Source organism: Eucyclogobius newberryi, unplaced genomic scaffold (assembly GCF_026437365.1).
Source record: "Eucyclogobius newberryi isolate DKJ021-1_F unplaced genomic scaffold, fEucNew1.0.hap1 SCAF_14, whole genome shotgun sequence".
Taxonomy (NCBI): domain Eukaryota; kingdom Metazoa; phylum Chordata; class Actinopteri; order Gobiiformes; family Gobiidae; genus Eucyclogobius; species Eucyclogobius newberryi.
In genome coordinates, this window is record NW_027315768.1 from 24,209,886 (window position 1) to 24,224,861 (window position 14,976).

The following is a 14,976-nucleotide window of genomic DNA, read 5'->3' on the forward strand; positions in this document are numbered from 1 at the left end:
TGCATTATAATACATACTATCAAAGTAACACAAATATTAGTAAGATTCAAATAGATTCAAGGATTCAAATAGAGCAATATTAAACTGATGTTATAAAATAACCCTAAAAACCCCTCAAAAATATTGAAAATAGAACAAATTAAAGTAACTTTTTGTTTTTAGAATTATAGTAGCACGAGCATCCATTATCAATATATTTAGGTTATCCCCATTAAGTACAGGAAATGGCACATTCATATCCTAAAATCCTGGAGAGTCAAAGTCGGTCAGCTGAATGAAAATATGATCCCATAGCACAGATTTGGTTAAAAACAAAAGCTTTTTTCAGCTTTTAGGGATTTACCTCGATGCTATTGATGCTTTTTGTGCACCCACCTCTGGGTATTTTTAGCCCTTCAATACTCAAATATGTTGATACACAATGCATTATGTTTAGAGTACTCAGGTTCACTGTATAAATTATACTTACTGTGAATGGTTATTTTTGTTGTAAAGACTTTTACACAATTATTATAATACAAAATACATTGTCATACATATATGCATATTAATCTTAATTTGTGCCTTAATTTGTAAAATACACACTATCAGACATATTTATCAGTGCCATATCATTATTATTATTTGTTCCATATTTTCAGTTTTATTTTCAACATTAAAAATATTGCAGATGTTTCTATAAATCCCTATACAAAAATAAAACTCATTTACTACTGCTAAACAAGTACTTTTTAATAGAAAAGTATTATTATGATTTTTTCCGTGCAAACTTTTTGCCCATCTAAACTGATTTTGTTGAGTAAATATTGTACCTCATCTGTTTTAGCTTCCTGTTTCTAGGCACCGTTTTGAGCACTCTTCATCTTGCTGTAGTGACTGCTTTCATTAAATGTCAGATCTCATTTCTTTTTCCAGTGCAATTCCCTTGAAAATTATTGCTTTCTTACAAAAAAAAAAAAAAACATTTCTAAAAGGTGTTTTTCCTGAAGCCTCAATTCACTTATGCTATTTTGGCAACCTCTAACTGGAAACTTGTCAAATGCCATTCATGTTGGATTTTTAGGAAACTCTAATGCTGTAACCATGAATACTGTGTAACCTCTGTGTGTATTTGTTGTGCTTCAGGCGGCAGGGATGAGCACGAGGGTCTGGATGCTGTTGCGAGGATCCGTGAAGAGCACAGAGAGGCCAAAGGTAAGACAGACAGACACACAGACACACACAGACACACACAGACACACACAGACACACACAGACACACACAGACACACACAGACACACACAGACACACACAGACACACACAGACACACACACACACACACACACACACAGCATTGTTTGCAAGTAAAGTCGTGGCTGCATCTTTGTTCCCCACAAGCAGCCACAATCTGTATTTATACAACTTAAACAGAACTTACAAACAGCAGCGGCGTCCGTATAAAAGCCCTGGTTTACTAATTTAATATCATTACTATAGTTTGTAGTAGTAGTATGGGGATGGGTAATATGTCGTAATAACATCTAAAAATGTAAAAGTAATTTCACTCCGACTCTTTCTCCCTCGTCCAAATGGTCCGGTGTTGAAGTGTGAAGCGGTGGACAGCTTTAGTTACCTCTTAATAAAAGGTTGCATAAGATTGTGAATCAAATCAATATATATATATATTTTTTTGCATGCATCTCTTCTGATAAGGTTAATGTATATTGTACGATGTTCCCGTCTCATTAAATAAAGTAACTAAACAGGTCTGCAACAATTAATCAAAAATAATCTGAATGGTCCATTGTCAAATTATTGTTGTCTATTAATAGTTGTTAATCTTTATCTGGATTATACAGACTCTAAAACCCAGGCCAAAAGGACAATGGCATTCTTAAAATAAAAAATGGTAAGAAAATCAATCAATAAAAAATTCTGTCATTTTACTTCAATTTGGTCAAAACAATTTCTTATGCAAACTCAAAGTTTAGCTTGTATTTTTTGATTTTCTGACATTTTCTTATTTACTAAAACAGTTCCATATTTCCTTTACTGCATAACAAGCCAGTAAAACCACTCAAATCATTATATTAAAGTTATTTCAAAAGTTATTTAATCGTTAAATATTTTAAGCTTTGAAAGCCGGATTATGTATTCATTTGTTTATTTCTCTGAGCTCTGAAACAACCTCCTGAGTCACTCAATCGACTGTGCATGGCGAGTGCAGGATCCTTAAACATTCCTAAAACAGGACATTTGGAAACTTTTTCTTGTGTTGCCGTCAGTGAATATGTTTCCACACGAGCTGATCACGTGTACAAACGATCACACATTTTATCGGCTGGCAAAAAAATGGCTCCTCTCAAACCAAACTTGCTCCCATAATGTGGCCTGGTGTAAGTATATGAGCTTTGGAGCGGCTCTGTGTGATATTCTGGGAAAGAGTGAATGATTTAGCACGTGAAAGATGATTTTATGAAATACAGCATCAGCCTGCCCAGGGAGGACAGGTGGAAATTGGCACTTGAGCTACAACCTGGTACAATGTAAGATATATGCATGTTGTACGCTGTCCCAATAAATAGATACATTAAACTGAACATCATATAGACCTATAGTTTGTCCACATTCAGCAGTGTTTTCCTTTGATAAAATATGGCACTTGCAGATACACTGGGGATGCTCGTCCTGCTGTGCTTTGAAGATATTGGAGGAAAATGCCACTGAGCAGCTCCAGAGCAGGAAATAGAGCTGAAATCAAAGGTTAGTGGGTGGAACGTGACAAATGGACATACAGCAAGCATATGGATCAGCTCTATATAAAGAATTCAATAGGAGGAATAGGATGTACGGACCAGAATGAGTTGAGGAATGATGGCATCTAAAGATTTACGGACCCATTGACTAAATCTTACAGTGTTTTACGCCCATGTTGAGCAATTGATCCGGCCGACCTTCACAGCGCCATAAATTCCCACACAGTGTTAACAGGCACCGTAAGTTATCCACAACACAGCCTTGAGTCTTTACCTGATGTCTAAAATGTGTCCCAGTGAGTGGACATTTACCACACGGGAGCTTTGCTTGAAAACCCGTACTTTGCAAACTCAAATTTAGTAAAATACGATGCCGTAAAGTATGAAACTGTCAAATGTTTTGTACAAAGCTGCTGCTGCTGCTGACGGTAGTTCCATGACTCATAACCTGCAGTGCCGACCTTCCTTTTTAGTGATCTTCACAAACAGCTTGGAGGGAGGGAAATAACTGTTGATTTGTTAGTTTTGTATGTAATGGCGTCACAGTGAGTCAGAGAAGCTGACTTTTAACATGCTAATAATAATAATACGCTTTACGGGCTCAACGAGTCATTATTCACTCCATGTAGGAGACTTCCATCAATCTGCCCTGGGGCTGATTGATGGACGCATCTCAGACCACTAGGGATGGGACAGTAAACAATAATATTGTTTATCTAGGAGAAAAAGGGTTGACAATAATGGTTTGTTGGCGATTATCACGATTATACAAAATATTCAACAAAGATAATCGTCGTTATACCACCAGATATTTCAGGTAAAAGCCACTTATCCATGATGTTCTCTTCTAGATCAAAACAATGTATAATTCTATGATAGTTGTTTGAACATGGAACTTATTCATCATACTAAATGTGTACATAATCTATATCATTTTTAAACTGTTAACCATTTAAAAAAAAAAAAAATACTAGTCATATTATCAATTATCAACCACATTCAAACTAGCCGTATTTTGCAAAATCCTGCATATTTTTTCAAATTTACATCAATTTATTGTAATTTGGGATGTTCCTCCTTGTTTTTAAGGCCCATACACCTTCACTAAGATCAACCCATTGTCCACCTAAGCTATATCTACAAGCACTGTTGTAGTGTTTATGAATAAAGCACTCTTTATTCAAGAGTCACGCTGTAAAGTGGCTAATGTTAGCCACTTATCTTAGCTTGTGCAGTTAAAAGATGATGCAAAATAATCTGGTCTGGGTTCTTCACTAATGTGAAATCAAAAACAATTTATGGTGCCATAAAATGTGAGCGCCATCTGGTTGTACAGTTAACGGCGCATAAAATGTCTTCACGGGGCCCAGCACTTAGTGGCGGTTAATCGGTTAACCATGAACACCCCTAATTCAGAGGATGTTGAATCATACATGTTTTCATTATAAATAACTAAATGATGATACATTGTTTACACCAATCACTCTCTGTACTGAGCCAAATAGCAGTTTAATTAACCGCATTTCCCCTCTTTTTTAATTAGAAATTTAATAAAACATGAACTTGTGACCTTCCTGTGGATGTTTTGCCAGTCTCAATGAGTCACATTTAATCATTTAAATTAGAGTCCAGGAAAACAGAGGTGAACTCTTTCTTTCGCGTTACTCTACAACCAAAAAGGTCTGATTAGGCAATGGCGCAGATTGGCAGCCTCGATTCTGTTAGTCTATCCCTTAAAAGCTGTGATTTTAACCTCTGTCTGTTCATGTCTGCTTTTTTGAACAAATTCTCGCAAAATAAAAAATACATTTTGCGTGTTTACTCAGTTTTGTTGCCTCCAGTACACACTTTTCTTAACTAAGTGTTACGCCTCGAACCTTACTCAAACAAAAACAGTCACATTAGTTTAGTGACGCATGTGAACCAGAGGAGCTCACTGGTCATCTATCATTTATAAGAATATCTAATTTATCTAATCTCAAATGACCAGTGTTTTGTCTTCTGCTTATTGATTCTGCAGAAATATGCAAAGCTTCTGCGTTACGTGTGCTATTCGGTTCTTTTAAGCAGCCATATTTGTTTTGATACGGACGGCCCATGTGTCTCCCTGATTGGCTAATCCACCCGTCAATCACGGCCATCTGATCTCGCCTAAATTAAAATCGTGACCGGACTGAAATTGATCTAAAGAATATGGAGAGATATTATTCTGGACTTTGGACTTCCTGTCTGATGTGACGCAAATGTTTCACTGAGAAAAAGTTAATGAGTTAAACGTGGTCATTTAATTTCCGTCTGGCAAAAAAATATGACATGAAAACAGAAAAATACATCTAAAACTAGAGATATTGCCTGACACACCACACTGCAGCCACGGGGAATGGAGTCAATCAATAATGTGAAAAAGGATGCGACTTCAAGCTAATATGTCACAATTATTATCACGTATTCTGCCTCCTTTCTCGAAATGTGCAGTTCTACTCGGCGACAACGGCGTCATTCACAATTCAAACATCACTGTAACGTGTTGCTTCTCGGCGACTCGTCTCAGGTACAGCGTCAGGTACAGGGACGGGCTCCGTGTCGCCGGTGTCATTGAAGTCGATTTCCCTGGACGAGGCCGTGCGAGAATTGATTACTTCTTTTGTAATTGGCAGTCACTGAAGCATAGGGGACATGGGAGGTGTCTGTAGCTGGATGCCTGTGCACTGAATGAAAATGTGTGTGAGAGGAAGAGAGACGGAGAGGGGGAAGCGGTAATAGATTCTCATTAGTATGTAAGACAGCAGCTTTGAACATCTATGTCCTAACGCCCTTTGGCATTTTTCTGGTGTTTGCACATTGGTATGTTACGAGAAAAGGGAGGCTGGGCTTATATAACATTCACATAGGCTGTTTAGAGGCAGTTGTTTTGTTTTACCTGTGGATGTGGCGGTGAATCATCAAGAAACCACAGTGAAATTCATTCTCACCACAGTCCTTATTACGTTAGTCTGAAAAGCAGTTAAGGCAAATGTTGGTGTTTTTAACCTTTTGACTAATTCAATTGTTGTGAATCATCCAAACTGGCGCCATGGAGACAATTGTGGATGGAATGTTAAACAATAGACGGTCAAAGCAAAGTCCAGGTCTGTAGTTTGAAAACTCTTCTGTTACAGCATCATGCCGGACATGTTGTCAGTATGCAGGTGAATGAATTGATATAATGATTATAATCCCATTTCCTGTGAAAGTGCATCGTGAGTAATGGAATCCAACCACAAGGAGTCACAAATATTAAAAGGGTATCTGGTGTAAATGCAAAATGAATGTGCACTTTCTGTCCATTGTTTATGTGGACACTAATAATGATAATGGATTTTATTTATACTGCACTTTACATTTGAAATAAATCTCAATGTGCTACAGTCAAAAAACAACACACACTTAAGGCTTTAGTTTGGTGAACGTATTTGAATAAACTGCATTTATCTTACATTTGTGTGGACTTACTTCCACAGGAAAATGTTTTGCATAAGGTTATTTATTGTATTTTACATTTGCAAAGTTATGCCAAAATCACACTAAGCTTTTTGAGTCAGGTCTGGCCATTGCATGGTAATTACACACTTTTGACTTGACACATTTACACATGACTTTTAATCCATGTAATAAAAACACAAATGAACATTATGTGCAAAAGCAGCGGCTGTTTGATACGTTTTTCTGTGATTTAGTGTCAAACGATGGTTGGTTGGCTGATGGACGAATCAATCCACTGTCAATGTCGGTTGATTGGGCAGCCGTTAAACGATTATATGATCTCTTTAGATGCTATCTCCTCAGCTCATGACACGGATCGTCTCTATGTGTCATGACTGACAAATGCAAATCTTCATTGAATCTAATTGAATGAAAGAGGGCTTACGTGCGATGTGTAGGTGAAGAGCCCTTAAGACATGATTCATTGCAGGAAATGTCATGAGGAGAAAGACATGAGATTAAATTACATGTTTGAAGTGCCAATACAAGATTTATAGGTTAAATGCAATTGTGTGATCTCACTTTATTATTGTTTAGAATGAATGGAATGGAATATAGTTGGAGGTAGGAAGTATGTATTTAAATCTATCCAATGTGTTCCTAGCCCTGACAAATCTTTTGGCACATTGTTAATCCTCACATGCATGAACGTTTGGGTGCGTGACTTTAGAACAGCTCTTTTTTTTTTTAAACTGCAAAGTGAAGCGGGAATGCACTGCCAAAGCGCAGTCAACCCTAAAGACTCTTGGAGCTCATATTTCTGGGTTGGCAATAGATAAGATACATTATTACATGCTGCACTTATCTAAGCTGATTTTCTGTTAAAACTACTAAACTCATTTTGCATATAACTTCGGGCATCAACCATTTTTTTCTCCCCTCAACAGACTTAATAGATACTGTCTTTGTTATTATTTTCTTGTCTTGTTTATAGATCTGTTGGGATTGTCAGTTTTATGGAGCACTGAGGCAGAGCTGAAGTGGTTGTGGTCTTCACTTAGCAAGACGAGGGTGGATAGGATTAGGAAAGAGCACGTCAGCGATACTACCCATGTTTTAGAGATGAAGTCACAGAGGCCAGTTTGAGATGGTTTGTCCATGTGCAGAATGTGTAAACAATGTTGCCACGATACATTTCACAAATAATAATGTGATAATAAAACAATACTGACAATACAATTATTATTAGTTAATTAATGGGTTTGATGGAGGCATGCAAATCAATATAACAACCCTGTTTGAAAGTAAAATGCTGTTCCAAAATTGAAATGTGAGCGGTGACGAGCTGAACATTGAGTATTTTATATCAGTGTGATTCTTTGTAATAAATAAAAACATATTGCTACATTTCCCACCTACTTCTCCTATTGGTCATTCTCAGCTAAAAAGAACCAATCACAGTTTGAACTCCCAGATGAAGCAGATAGCTTTGATTTCCTCTTAATATAAGCAAGTAAATAGTTGAAAGCATTCGTCTAAGAAAGTCACATAATATATTGTGACTTATTTAAAGTCACTATAAATCGTCTTGCTAAACTCCCAAGTTTGAGTTGCCGCTTTGATTGGACGTTTCCAGCAGGTGTACCTAATAAAGTGGCCGGTGACTCTATGCTGCTGCACTGTCCCTGGAAACCCCCAGTGGAAAATATGCTAATGACTTTAGACAGCGAGTGGGCTTTAGTCAATGAGGCTTAGAGCATCTCACTTTAAATTATGAACGCTCGCACATAGACACACACACTAAGGGCATTTCTGTGCAGAGCCACAGGCAGCGCTGTCTGTCCACTAACTTTAGTCACGGTGCTGTTGAAAGTAACACGTTCTGCCTCCAACCAAGTCCAAGATTAACAGTGTGAAACCAGGAAACCTATGGGTGCGTATGAGATGATTTAACCTCCTAGGAAGCCCACAGTTTCCACCAGAGTAGTTATGTTTGGGCTTATATTATTTCTTATGATGGTTAATTTGTTTGCTTGGATTAGAGGAGGGTGAAGATATATTAAAAAAGCATATGTGTATATCGTTTCTACATAATAATTCAAAAAGAGCTTAAATGTTTCTGTACGTTTTATGGGTAGTTTTATAGCCATTTCACCTTTTCTCCTAATAATGTATCCTAAGACGTTGTTAACACACACTTATATATCCTAAGACAGATGTTAACACACACTTTGACTGCTAAAATTTCTCTTGATTATTGTTATTTAGGATAGCCACGGAAATATTGAGTGATCTATTTTTATCACTATCACCCACCTACACTTTTTGATATTGTCTCTTCGGTGCCGCCCGGGGACCCAACTTGCTTTAGCTTGAGCTTGAGTGAGGTTTGTGTTTGATGGGGAACCCGGAGAAACCACTGAAAATCCTGGAAGAAGTTTTAAACTGGCCAAAGAACTTAATCCGGCACCTTTTTGCTGTGAGGCGAGCGCTGGAAGTGTATTTGTAATCACAGAGAAGCAAAATAGTCTTGCGCTTGGGTTCCGGACCAGGCGTTTGTGTGTCAAGTTTGCGTGTTCTCCCCATGTCTGCATAAACCCTCACTTCCAAAAACGTGCATCTCAGGTCGGCCCATATAAGCTCTGACCGAGACTGGCTGCTGCGTGCGGTGCGAAAAGAAGACGGTCATAAATATGTCCAAAAATGGTCGTAACAGAATCGCACTGACCCCCACAGGCACGAGAAGACAAGTTATTGCTTACGAGAAGCTCTACTCCAGCCACATCTCCCCAAACTTATGGTGAGGAAAATTGAGCTTAAAATTGAGCGATGTGTCCTCTGGTCTGCAGCACAACTCTCCATCTGATCTGTGCGATTTCGCTGTACAACATGAATGCATAATAGAGCATTGAACTTTTAGCTGTATATTTTGTTGATACAAAAGATACCAGCCATATACTGTAACCTCTGCTGTTTTGTTGACTCTATGATGACTTCTTTATTTGAGCGTTTTGGGTTTCCTCCGAGCTTGGGGTGTTGACTTGTGAGTATTATTATTTCTTTGAACTCGCGGTGACTGGGATCCCGGGCAGTCTCCTCTCCTGCTCGACATCCACTGAATAAAAATTGGTGCGTAGGAGCCAGACCTGGCCCTGTGCCCAGAAGTAATATTCCTGACTATCAGGGAGCACGTCAGACACTGGAATGTGAAACTATTTATATTATTGTTGTCTGGGGCAGCTAAGAAGACGTTTTCGAGCAGACAGGACAGGTTGACTATAAAGAAGGGTCGCCAAAAGGGTAAGATCACCGTTCCAAAAATAACCGCACATGAATATGTTTTTCTCCAAATATGAGTAATGGAAAGTCCCAGGGCGGTTAGCAGGCACAGGAATATGTTGCGTTTAGCTGTGATGCATTTGATTTCACATTTAGGTGTAATCCTGTTTAATCAAACATGCTCCCGTCTCGGTTAGAGCACAAGATGCACGTGACAGTCAGAGGGAACTAAGGGATTTATGCCAAATTATTTAAGCCAGAGGACAGCCTTGAAAGTGGAACTACTTAGAATTAGCCACAGCTACCTGTATTCGTTTGTTCTAATTCTAAAGCACATCCCTGATATACGTACGCAGGCAAATCTAAATTTCACATTGGATTAACCTGTTTAATTTTTACAATGTAAAGTAATATTTTTCTTCCAATAAAATAAAACTTTATATTAAATACACAATTAATAACATTAGACAACTTGCTTATTTATGAATTCTCAGTCTCCACTGTATCAAGCGTCTGTATACCTTTTTAAATAATGCCAAGGTATTCAAATATCACTGATTGCAAGGTCAGTACAAAAGTGCACAGTTTCTATAATTAAGTATTTTACTGTAAAAATGTAATTCAGATAACGGCCTATTTAGCACTGATTACAGACATGCAGCCGACCAGCTGTGAAAATATGAAACTAAAATTAAATGTTAGTATAAATACAATAAATATGTCTTTGAATAAACTAAAGCCCCAGTCAAAACTGAATGAATTTACATTTAGTGTATTGGTGCGATGATTAGAACAAACTGAAAAACATTTATACATATATAACGTTTGTTGGGATCCAGTGCCTGTATTTTATTAATTCAACTTGACCTGCTGTCAACAAGCCTGTATTATTCTCCATTGATTTTTATTTATAGATTTTTGGGCAATTTAATTTGTATGGGCCTAACCACCAGGATACTCCCGTGTTTGGTTTTTGGCTGAGATCTGTGACCTTTCCACGCATTCTTAATCTAGCTCTTTTCACACACTGAAGATTACTTCTCTTTCTGGTCACTCCACAAAGGGTCACGGGGCGAACAAGCCCAAAACTCTTCAACATGCTGTCGGCAACAAGATAACAAGACAGTCTCAAAGGTTTTCATTGTTAGACAAGGGCTCACTGTATTTTTAGCAACAACTGATTTGATTTATTTTTTGTTTTTGTTTTTTTGCTTCAATAAGTGGTACATTTGAGTAAGTCTGCATTATGGCATTTACTATAGTGGCCTCTATTGTCTCAAAAGCAGGGGGTTGGTAGAAGTTACTCCAAAACAATATTATTTTATTACTTTTCCAAGAAATAACTCGTATTTGGGAAAACTACAATACTGCTCAAATAAAGGCGTGACTGTCAAGACATAATATCTAATTTATAACTTGAAGGGAATGTAATTTAAAGAAGAAAATCTAGTTTTCAAAATACTATTTAAATAATCTAAAATAAACACAAAGCGTACTCTTACTTAAACAATAATATATTACTCGAGCAGTAGTACGGTAAACTCTGAAGTACAGAGTGTCTTTCTTTAAAAATGTATTACATGTCATAAGTAATTGCAATTGAGTAAATGTAACTGAGTAAATGTAACCGAGTACTCATCTTTGGCTTTGATCTATAGTGTGGACAAAGAAAGTTAACAGCTGGTAGTCAAATCAAAACTGAATAGGCCTCAAAAGCCACAAGAGCAGCAGCCTCTCCAAAATGATGTGTGATGGCTCTAATTACAGCAGCACCATCTGACCCACTGGCTCACAAAACCTTCTTCTTTGGCCAAGTTTCAGATTTCTGATTTGTTTTCCTCCACTGCATGAAAAGAAAACCTGGGTTATGACAGGATTAATTAGATTTGTGAGAGATGTACTAGCACAAAACATACCAATAATTGGTATGTTGGTCACACCAAGGCACTATATTTAGAGGTGCCAGTCCCAAATGCCAAGATAAACGTAGAGGCTCAAAGCAGGGAAGAACCTGTAGTTTTGACGTGAAATTATACTTTGCCTTTTCTTATAGGGGTGGACAATATTGATGAAAAATATATATTTTTTGCATTCTCTCAATAACACTATTTTAATCATAGATCAGGAATGTGCTCAAATGTGCCTGTAAATGTCGAGCACAAAACATGAATGGAGCATAAAATGAACAACAAAAGAGCAGAAATATCACTTAACTCACTTTTCTTTTTGGGGGGTTGTTTCTGTCTCCTTTTAAGGTGATTTTTTATTAATGTAAGCACAATAAAGTTAAAATTCTTATCACATAGGACCTGATACAACATGTATTGCAATGTCAATATATTGCAATACAAGATGCATTGCAATTTGATATGAATAGGTATTTGGACTCTTTATCCATAATAAATAACACAAAAATTGAAGTTGATTTGTTACACTTAGATTTATGGTTCGGTATTATAAGGAACAACAACACTTTAACCTGAATCAATTTAAATAGATTCACAGATGATGTTTACAAAAGTTAGAAACATACTGTGCAAATGCAAATGAATGGATGGGGTTGTAATACAAGCATTTTTCAACCAGCACCGAAGTCGTTATTAACAATAATGATGCCAACACCAGCTTTGCCTGGAATTTAGTCAGCAAACACGTATGTACATGTGACATAAAACCACATGAAAGTCCAGTTTAGTTACCCAAATGTCCACTGTAACCACACTTATTGGCTGAAGCTTTATAGAAATCCTCTGATTGTTATTACCGTCCTGGCAGCAGCGGCAGCAGCTCAATCGATGGTATTTGGCTCCCACTGGTCTCTCTAGATTTGACCCCTCAGTCTTAAAGGGCTTGACCCCGAGGGAGCTCACTCAAGTGGGGATTGGAGAGGATGGCTACGGTCCTCATAAGCAATGCATTTTCAAGCACCTGCCGTCATACTTCCCGCTGATGCATACAGACACATTGCGCCGCGCCGGTCCATTGAACAAACTCACTATAGCCTGTCACGCGCCCCCGCTGTCCCTGTCTTTGTCCTTTTGCTATCTTTGCCTCCCCGCTGCAGGTGAGTGGCACTGCCTGTAGATAAAAACCCCTCTATCCACGCTCTCATCCGTCATAGCAGGCCATTTTATAACCTTATCAAATCTATCTGCTCCTCCCACCGCTCTCGTCTCCCGACAGTCTAATCGCGCTTCAAATCTACAGCCATAGTGGAGTTTGGGGAGGGGTGATACATCTGCTTCTGGGTGGCGAAGAGCGGTAAAGGGCATCAAGCAAAAGTAATGGTGACATGAGTGAAGAGGGAACAGCGACGGGATCCAGGCAAAGTTTTTCAATGAGTTCAAAATATCTGCTTGAGCCAATGCTGTCGCAATACTTAGATTTCTTAATTGTGATATTGAGGAAAAAGTTAGATACTGATTTAATACCACAATAAAAAACACACACACATAAATTTTTATTAAATTTTTTTATATACATAACAACACAATAAGAAAACAGAACGAAACGCAGAGAGACGATACACAAACTATATAAGTAGTCATGTAGTCCGGCGTAATTGTCTCATTTGGTCCAAAGTCTAACCAATGTTTCAAATGTACGTCTTTTGTGTTGTCTGTACTGATACCTGATACCCGTTTTAGTATCATTTAGCATCTGTGTATTTGTTGACCGCTATTGCAAGTATTCTTAAATGTCTGCAAATCATAACTTGTAAGTACATTTGAGCGGGAAAATTGCATGGGAAATGGAATTGCTGAAAACTGTGATCAAACTTGGGCAAGAAAATCCCCAGAAATAAAATGAATGCAAGATAAAAAGCCTACGTTTAATGCCATACTGTGAAACATTCCTGGCAAAGCAATGAATGCTGTAGAAACGAGCATGCGGCCGGTCCCTCATATGAGGTAATATATAGTGCATGTTTGAAGCTCAATATTGCTTTTGTGATGAAATGAAGATAAATGTGAGACCATAAACACCGGGTTTGGGTTAGAGAGACATTCACACTCATTTATTCCTTTGGGCCCAACCATTTTACACCCGTTTTCATGCATTTGTCAGAACTATTCCTCTGTAGTCTTAGATTGTGAATTTCTATACTCAAAACAATGACTGTATCTCTGAAGCGTGAAGTGTGAAACAGTGTAAACATCATCTTTCCTCCACAGTTTTTGAAAATATTCAGTGTCCCAAAAGAAACATCATCACCAGAAAAGCAGGTCGAGTCAAGAAAAGTATTGAAACACTTACTCACGTCGTCTTACCTGTGTCTAATCAAATGTACGTCCTGATTTGGAGTTAAGCTTTTGATAGTTTCGAGATGGCTCCGGTTTGATGTAATGCGATGGAGTGAAGGAGGCCATTGTAGTGTAACCAGAGATGATTAAAAGTCTCTTTGAAGTCTGGCCTCCAGGAAGTACCAGCAGAAATAATTAATTCACGACGGTTCTCACGTCTCTTGTTTTTCTGTCTCTTTGTTACAGTTGAATTTCACTCTCTGGATTTGGGCTCGCTGCAGTCGCTCCGCCATTTTGTCCAGGGCTTCAAGAAGAGACACCTACCACTAAACATTCTTATCAATAATGGTAATAATAATTGCCTTGCGTACAAATTGTGCTTGACAAATAAACTTACCCGCACTTTTTTATTTTATTATTTCTCTACAAGGGCAATATCTAAAGTTAGTTACACTTGAGTCAAAATAATATTTCCTAATGTCATTATGCCAAATGTACCATTAAAAAATGTGGGGGGAAAGCCCAGATGTAGCAAAAAAAGATGCAACAATTTGATACTAACTTAAAATTTTTTCACATACATCACTTTGATCAACTTAAATAGTTTTGCTCTTAAAATGAAAGTAGAGTAAGGGTTAGGGTTTTAATTCTGATGAGAATACTTTTGTTTCTGTATCCTCAAAAAACCTAAAAAGATAATGATTAGCTACAGGAATGTATGTTATATTAATATATTTGCCGTAATACTTGTTAAAATGATTCTTAATTGTGCTTTATATGTGTTTTATTAGCGGGTATAATGCTGGTTCCCGAGGGTCGTACTGAAGATGGATATGAGCTGCACTTTGGAGTTAACTACTTGGGTCACTTCCTGTTAACGTGGCTTCTTCTGGACGACCTAAAGCGGTCTGGGACGTCTGAGTGTTTCTCACGAGTGGTTAATGTCTCCTCCTCGGCCCATCGCATCGGAGAAATCAAACTTAATGACCTCAATAGCAGGTAGTTACATTAAATTCATATATACTGTACGTAATATGATTAGTTTTGATTCAACATGATGTATAGGTTGTTCTAAGGTTAGGGGGAGTCAATTTCCCCTCATTTTATGTATGTCAAATCTGTATATATATTTCTGCTTTATTGCTATGTAGATTTGAGGTAGACTGAGTAGTAAGTCAAGCAACAAATGGTCACGAGCCTTGTCAATGTGGCACGAAAGGTATTTGACTTTAAACCAATGCTGAAGATAATGTA

General features: G+C 37.7%; 1 protein-coding gene across 2 annotated transcripts in view; it reads left to right on the forward strand.

The window, feature by feature from the left end:
• Positions 1–14,976, forward strand: part of LOC140359864 (polyprenol dehydrogenase) — a 52,732-nt gene that overhangs the window by 32,389 nt on the left and 5,367 nt on the right. For both annotated transcript variants that reach the window (XM_072445073.1, XM_072445072.1), the window contains exons 3-5: positions 1,126–1,194; positions 13,969–14,070; positions 14,514–14,721. In XM_072445073.1, the coding sequence (XP_072301174.1) occupies positions 1,126–1,194; positions 13,969–14,070; positions 14,514–14,721 (379 nt within the window). The remainder of the gene's footprint in view (positions 1–1,125; positions 1,195–13,968; positions 14,071–14,513; positions 14,722–14,976) is intronic.